The sequence below is a fragment of the Trypanosoma cruzi genome, genomic scaffold (assembly GCF_000209065.1).
Source record: "Trypanosoma cruzi strain CL Brener 1047053516617 genomic scaffold, whole genome shotgun sequence".
NCBI classification, from domain to species: Eukaryota; Euglenozoa; class Kinetoplastea; order Trypanosomatida; family Trypanosomatidae; genus Trypanosoma; species Trypanosoma cruzi.
This window is the reverse complement of record NW_001849498.1, coordinates 192798-200384: the sequence shown is the minus strand read 5'-3', so window position 1 is coordinate 200384 and position 7587 is coordinate 192798. Positions and strand designations below refer to the sequence as shown.

Sequence of the window (7587 nt, the reverse complement as noted above, 5' to 3'; positions counted from 1 at the left end):
CTGATGCAGGAGGGGCGAGAAGCCTTTTTTTTTTTTTTCACGGACTAACGCTTTTTTTGGGGATTTGAGAAATGGGATTTATATTGACTGTCCATGCAGGGCTCTTGCTAACATTTACCGCAACTGACATGCCTCACACTCCCTGCTGCGTCATTCTTTCTTGGTGTCTTCATGCTGGCTGCTTTTTAATTATTTGAATTTATTTCTTTTGTTGGGAGGCGAAGGGTTTGTAGCGGTCGATCGGTCGAGGCGGAGACATAGACACATATTTATACGCATTTGTTCAGCGATCTTCTCTGCGACACGGAAGAACCTCTGGAAGAGGGTGAGTGTGGATGCCGTGGATGCGCCCCGCGTTGGGCGGCTGGCCATGGAACCGCGGAGGCGCATAATTCAACCCGGCGCCTCTTCGTGTTGGGCTGGGCATGCCTGCCAGCACCTGTGCAGCTATCCTCGTTGGCATTTATCTCCTTGCTGGATAGACGCGGAGCCGTTAATGAGCTGGACCAAGGCGGTGCCTCAGCCACTTGTATGGCTGGCCCAGCGTGCGGCTACCTTGTTATGCCAAATGGCTTCATTTTTGATCACTTTGGTCCCAAACCGATTTTCATACTGAGCATGGTGCTGTTTCCTCTCGGGGCGCTGCTGTTTGCGCTGTCATTTCGCGGGACAATTGAGGGCTCTGTGGTGCGTCTAAGCGTTTTCAACGCCATTCTGACACTCGGATGCACGCTGTATGACGTAGTATACATGATGACGATCATGAGCCATTTCCCGATCAGCAGGGGCCCTGTCGTGGCCATTTTGAAGTCGTACATCGGACTGGGCTCCGCCATTGTGGGAAGCATCCAGCTGGCCTTTTTTGACGGGAGGCCGGACCACTACTTCTATTTTCTGATGGTGCTGTTTTTTGTGGCTGGAGCTGCGGGTTTCTTCCTTGTGCCACTCCCGTCGTACCACCTGACTGGCTATGAGGAGAAACACCTTGGCATCGAGGAAAAGGAGAGACGACTGGCACGCAAATCCGTTTACCTCCGCCAGCAACCACCCACAATTCGCTTCGCGATCGGCATTGCGTTTGTTGTCCTGCTGGTTATATACCTGCCACTGCAGAGCGCACTGGTTGCGTATCTGGGGTGGGGGAGGACGCAGCGCATCATATTTGCGTCCATCTTGATTGCTATCCTTGTGGAAACTTCCGTTGATGGCATTGCCCTTTTCGTGCCTTGAGAGGAGGGAGACACAACGGGAGGAGGATGACTGCGGTGGGACGGAGAGACCGAGTGCGGGTGATGAGGTGGCGAACGAGCCTGCGGCGGCTGGTGGTCCTCCGAAGAAGGTGGAGACGGACGTCGACTACATTGCGCCGCAGTACCAGACGACCTTTCTCCAGAACCTGAAAACGCTGAAGTTATGGGCTTTTCTCTGGAGTGTCTTCTCCATGGGGGGGACTATGTTTGTGATCATCTACAACGCCAGCTTTGTCTACGCCGCGCTTGCTGACGAAGAGGTGGACAACGCCATCAAAACGCTTCTCACGGTGCTGAACGGGGTGGGAAGTGCGGCGGGTCGGCTACTGATGAGCTACTTCGAGGTCTGGTCGCAGAAACGCAAGGCCGAGGACAGGGTTTCGATTATCGTTTCTGTCTATTTTGCTGATGTGTTCGTGATCCTGTCGCTGGTTTTATTCCTCGTGGTGCCCAGGGCTGCACTGCCGCTGCCGTACTTATTGGCTGCCCTTGGCAACGGTTTCAGTGCAGCCTCCCTTGTGTTGGTTTCTCGGACTGTTTTTGCAAAGGACCCCGCCAAGCACTACAATTTTATTTTCCTTGCATCAGTGTGCTCTACAGTCTTCCTGAACCGCCTTCTGTACGGCGAGTGGTACACGCATGAGGCAAGAAGGCGAGGTGTTGATGTTTGTCTGGATTGTGCTTGTGTGCAGCTCCCGTTGCTTGTGATGCTTGGATTCAACGTGACGGCCTTCATATCCAACGCCTATGTGCACTGGGAGCGCGTGAAATTTAATCGTCAGGTGTTGGATGGGCGGCGTCGCCTCTTTGAGGAGCAGCAAGAAGGCGGGGATTTATGGGCCTGAGTGAATTATTTGTGAGGGATGACGTGGACGGTTTTTGTGAGGGGAGTGCACCGACTACGGAATACTTCGATGACAACGGCTGCTTGAGGGTGGGTGCTGCGGCACACGATGCCGTTTTCCACGAGGATGAATGTAAAGAGAACGGCGTCGGTCGTGTTCACTCATCACAAGAGAGATGGGCGCTTGAGTACTTACATGAGTAGTTTACAGCTACCCGCGTAATGCACCTGCGTGCACGAGGTAGTACACTTTGTTTGCGTTGATTATGTGTTTGTTTTGTTATTATGACCATGGCGAATGTTTTTATATTTCTTTTTTTTCTTTCATTAATTTGCCACGCGGGTGATGGAAGGGGAAATATAAGTCTAAAAGAGGAGTGGGAAGCGGGTGTGAGAAGAGTGCAGCAACAAGGACAGAAAGGAAAAGGAGGCATAAAAGAAAATATTGAGGAAACTGTCTACTAAACAAGGAGGCAGGAGGGATGCCGACTACCGTAAACAGTGAGGATATTGTACAGGGATATGTGGAGAAGCTGGTCTCAGTGGAGGGTCAAAAGCCGTTGACTGAATGGCGGCGCTTTGGGGCTCTCGTGGCTGGCACATTTGCTGCTATCTGCGCTTCAACTGCGGCCTCGTTCAATTTATTTAGTGGCGCTTTGCAGCAAAAATATTCTTTTCGGCAAAGAGACATTTCCGCAATCAACACGGTGGGGATGGTCTTTTGCTTTTTTCTTCTTCCTTACGGCGCCATATATGACCACTTTGGTCCCCGCCCCATCTACGTGTTGGCGTGTGTGCTTCTTGCGACTGGCGCCTTGCTTTTTGGTCTCTCATTTGGCGACCATATCGAGGGGTCGACGGTGCGTTTTTGTGTTTACAATGCCATGCTAAGTCTTGGCAGTGAGCTTCTAGATATGGCGTGTGGGCTAACTTTACTGAGTATTTTCCCGACCAACCGTGGTGGGGTGGTGGCGTTCTTGAAGACGTTGTTGGGACTGGGCTCCGCCATCTTGGGCTCGTTTTACCTTGGCTTTTTCAATGGCCATCCGGACTATTACTTCTATTTTATAATTGTCGTTGTGCTCTGTGTCTGTTCGGTGGTGGTTCCTGTCGTGCGACTTCCGTCGTACCACTTGACTGGCTATGAGCAGAGGCACTTGGACGCCGAAGAAAAAGAGCGACGGCTGGCACGAAAGTCTGTTTATCTGCGTCAGAAGGCCCCTTTTTGGCGCTTTTTGTATGGCCTTGTGATTGTCTTTGTGCTTATAGTTTACCTACCAACGCAAAGTGCTCTTGTGGCCTACCTAAAGCTTGATCGCACGTACCAATTGAGTTTTGCGATTGTGGCAGCCGTCATGACTCTTATGCTTCCACTTATGGCAGTGCCATGCGGTTACCTTGACCGGAAGCACATGGATAACGAGGGGGCATTGGAGCCAAAGAAGCAAGATGAGACGAGAAGCACGGAAGGCACTCTGCCGAACAGAGACGATGCAGAGGGAAAGGAGGAGGAGAAATGCACTTCATTGGAGGGGGGAAGCTTAAAGACTCCAGTGGAGACGGATATTGACTACATTGCCCCACAGTACCAGACCACTTTTATGCAAAGCATTTGCACATTGAAATTATGGGCTTTTTTTTGGACTTTTTTCTGTGGTGTTGGCTCGGAGTTTGTGATAATATACAATGCTCGTTTCATTCTTGGTGCTATTTCTGGGGAACGTGTTGATGATGCCATGGGAGCACTTCTCACAGTGCTGAACGGGGTGGGAAGTGCGGCGGGTCGGCTACTGATGAGCTACTTCGAGGTCTGGTCGCAGAAACGCAAGGCCGAGGACAGAATCCCCATTACAATCTCTCTTTTTGTACCAACTATGTGCATTATACTTTCACTACTGCTATTTCTTGTATTATCTGTGAATGCGTTGTTGTTGGCATTTGCTATTGCGGCCCTGGGGAATGGTTTTTGTGCTTCAGTCTCTATCCTTGTCGTGCGCACCATCTATGCAAAAGACCCTGCGAAGCACTATAACTTTGCACTCAACTCCTTGTGGCTGGCCGCCATAATATTGAACCGTTTCCTATACGGTGAGTGGTATGCGCGGGAGGCGGAGCGTCACGGTGAAATCTTGTGCTACGGAAAGAGTTGCGTCCTTATGCCAATGCTTGTGATGTTGGGCTTGAACGTGACTGGCATGATCTCAACTATATATGTGCATCTTATGTATTCTCGCTTCTCACGGATGGTAGTCGCCGAGCGCCGCCTTTTAAGAATGGATTCCGTGGAGCCGCTTGGAGGTGAGATGGCCGAGGTGGAAGAGCCGAGGAAATCTTGACGTATCTCTCTGTGAGTGTAAAAAACGGTATTGAGGCTTCGTGACCGGCCCCCCACGGCTTGATATTTGTCCGAATTGGGCTTGAAAGCTTCCGTCTCCTCATAACTTATTTTCCCCGCATCTAACATATTTTTTTTTTTTCTTCTTAATTCTCTGAAATATATATCTTATTATCATTTTATTTTACGCCTTCTGTTTCTTTTCTTTTTCTTTTTTTCCCTCTCTTTTTTTTTTTCTTCTTCCACCTTCTTGTTAAGTGGATCTTCTTCTGGCGGGTGGTGGTGACGTCTTTTCTCTGCTGGGCCTTATTGCCATCAAATGTGCAACCCTGCCTCGCCTGTGGGATCCTGTAGTCTTTTGATTTTTTCTCTCTTCCTTTATTTTTAATTTTTATTTTTATTTTTATCTTCATTCATTTCATTTCACCTCCCACCCGTGAATATAAATATTTTGTTTTATGTTGTATATTTTGTGTGCGGCGCTCCGACGCCAAATAACTGTTTTTTTTTTTTTTTTGTCTTTTTGGCGTCTAACTGCCGCAATTGTTCGCAATGTTTCACGTGTTGTATTATATGTTTGCATATTTGATGTTAATTCTTTTTTTTTTTTTTTTTGGGGGGGGGGGGGCGTGTGTGGGGGTTGTTGTTTTTGTTGTTATTGGGCAGGAATTGCGTGTGTTGCTTGTCTGCCAAGTATCATTAAAAAGGATGGAGTCGGCAACTGCATTCAAAATGCACCAAGCGGAAAAAAAGAAAAAAAAAAAAATGAATGTAAAGGGGGGAGGTCAAAACTCGTTCTGGATCCTACCGTTTGTCCAGCACTTTGCAATTTGCCCGTATTTTGTTTTGCGTCTTTTTTTTTTTTTTTCTTTTGTATTTCTTTGTTCTTTGTAAACGTCTTGCCTACCGGAAAAGACATGCTTCATTAGGTGAGAGAGTACACATTTGTGTTAAGACAAATATTTTCTGTACACAAACAAAAACACACATTTAAGCGAACTTGATATGAGACAAGCGGGGGCTGAGGCGGACTTTTTTAGGGCTGTAGCAAAAAAGGATTTGACACTCCTGCGGCGTCTTATAGCAGCCAAAAAGGATGTCAATATACGTGGTGAACGCAATCGCACCCCACTGCATATGTGTGTTTGGGACAACTATGTGGATGGGGCACGCGTCCTGCTGGAAGCAGGCGCCGACATCAACGTGTATGATGATCTGCATGACACACCGTTTCTCCTTGCTGGTGCGGAGGGTCGCGTGGAGATTATGAAGCACATGCTGAAGTATGCCAAACCAGACTTGACGCTGTGCAACCGTTACGGTGGCTCGGCGCTTATTCCAGCATGTGAGCGCGGTCATGTGGAGATGGTAAATTTGTTGATAAAAGCTGGCGTCAATGTGGACCACGTGAACGATTTTGGGTGGACGGGACTGCTGGAAGTGTTGGAACTTGGCGGCGACGATTTGGACCACGTCGAAATCACAAAGGCGTTGATTGCAGCGGGTGTAGATGTGAACCTCGCCGACAGGGAGGGGAGGACGCCACTTTACCTGGCAAAAAAGCACAACCTTAAGCGCATCACGAAACTTCTTGAGGAGGCAGGGGGCCGAGTATGAGAAGGAACTCAACGGCCAACAAAAAAACGAAACGATGGGAAGAAAGGGGAGGAAAAAAAAAAAAAAAGGAAAAAGGCTTATCATGTTCTTTTTTTCCTTATTATTATTATTACTATTATTATTATTATTATTATTATCATCCTTGTTGAATGGTAGAGTAACGCATGGACCGCTTGAGCTCTTTTTTGAGAAGGGGTCTTCTTTGGGAGCGTGTGCCTTGCGTGTGCGTATACATGTCTGGAGAAGCCATGCGAGGGAGAACAAAAAAAAAAAAAAGTGTATGTTTCTTGAGTGAGCTGTGCTTTTCTGTGTTCCTTACTCTGGATGCAAATGCTTAGCATCTAGATGCATGTATACTTGTATCTTTGCTTATAATAGCGGTATAGGAACTCTGTGTGTGCTGCTAGTAGTGAGCTGTGGTTGTTTTTGTTGGTATTGTGGCCTTTACCCCATTTCCTACAACTTTATATGATGTTGTCGCCGTTTGACTTTTTTTCTTCTTTTATTTATTTATTTCTGTTGCCTGCCTTTTTCTTTCTTTTATTTAGTTTAGTTGTTTTTTTTTTTTTTTTTTGCTTCTCTTTTCTTCTGATGAGCGTGGTGCGCCCGGACATTTACGTGGACGTGGAGCTGAGGAGAACGCGGGTGCATTCCCGTGTCATAATTATGGTTGCGGCGGTGCTCCTGGTCGTCATTCTCTTTGTGGTTTTGGTGTATTTTTTGTGCCGTTTTTTTGTAAGGGCGCAATACAGCCAACAGAAGCGTGTGAACTCCGATTCAACCAACGTGGGGGGCCTGAGGTCATTTCAACTTAACTTCGACGATACGGACATTTGGAAGAGAACCTTTTTTGGGATTGTTTGCGACAACAAAAAGTACGTTCACAATGCGGCGACGCTGCATGCAGTTTACTGTGTGCCGCTGGATTTGCGGCTCTGCGACCCGCTTTCGAACGACGAACTCTTCATGGACAAGAATTGCTTTTCTAGAGCGTGCGAGCGTCGCCGTATGCTGAATGATGTCTTTGGGACTTTCGTCCATGATGTGAGGAGGAGGTCGAATGCTGAGACGGTGTCTCCCAGGCCAAAATGTCGAGAGGCCTCCGCGACGTTGCAAAGTGGGCCGAAGTCGGAACTTCTTAACAAAATTTAATGGATGCTAATGGAATTTTTTTTTGTGTATGGGGGAAAGGGGGTTTGATTTAAATTGACGGTGTTAGTTGTGGTGGTGATGTCTGGACGATGAAGGTTTGACTGCCGCGGTTCAGTGAAGTATGAGTGGGTGGGGCGTAAGGATTGGCCGTGAATTTATGAATGACGGAGGTGACAGCACAACTGGGCTGTTGCCTTTTTTTTTAAAACTGTGAGAAGATCTCTCACGTTGCCGAGGATAAATTTTTTTTTTTTTGAAATGTTTTTTTTTTTTTTTTTTTGGATGATAAGATGTGCACATTTCTTTGCGTTCCTTTTTTTTTTTTTTTTGTTTGCTTTTTTCTTGGAGGGATGAGTACGTGTGTGTTTTTCCCTGCAGGGGATGCCGGA

The 7587-nt window shown here is 47.5% G+C and overlaps 3 protein-coding genes and 1 pseudogene across 3 annotated transcripts, besides 8 other annotated features; all 4 read left to right on the top strand.

The window, feature by feature from the left end:
* Nucleotides 1-7587: a sequence feature (heterozygous, Esmeraldo-like haplotype).
* On the top strand, nucleotides 311-2095 carry Tc00.1047053510103.30 (annotated as a pseudogene).
* Nucleotides 2577-4430, top strand: Tc00.1047053510103.24 (hypothetical protein, conserved; the record flags this gene model as incomplete). Its single annotated transcript, XM_800149.1, has 1 exon — nucleotides 2577-4430. The coding sequence occupies one exon, from the start codon at nucleotides 2577-2579 to the stop codon at nucleotides 4428-4430; it is 1854 nt and encodes a 617-aa protein (XP_805242.1).
* Nucleotides 4626-4671: a sequence feature (A-rich).
* Nucleotides 4807-4843: a microsatellite.
* Nucleotides 5269-5319: a sequence feature (A-rich).
* On the top strand, nucleotides 5435-6046 carry Tc00.1047053510103.17 (hypothetical protein, conserved; the record flags this gene model as incomplete). Its single annotated transcript, XM_800148.1, has 1 exon — nucleotides 5435-6046. The coding sequence occupies one exon, from the start codon at nucleotides 5435-5437 to the stop codon at nucleotides 6044-6046; it is 612 nt and encodes a 203-aa protein (XP_805241.1).
* Nucleotides 6144-6186: a microsatellite.
* On the top strand, nucleotides 6515-7198 carry Tc00.1047053510103.10 (uncharacterized protein; the record flags this gene model as incomplete). Its single annotated transcript, XM_800147.1, has 1 exon — nucleotides 6515-7198. One exon carries the CDS (start codon nucleotides 6515-6517, stop codon nucleotides 7196-7198), a length of 684 nt encoding a protein of 227 aa, XP_805240.1.
* Nucleotides 6536-6634: a sequence feature (A-rich).
* Nucleotides 7441-7478: a microsatellite.
* Nucleotides 7498-7542: a sequence feature (A-rich).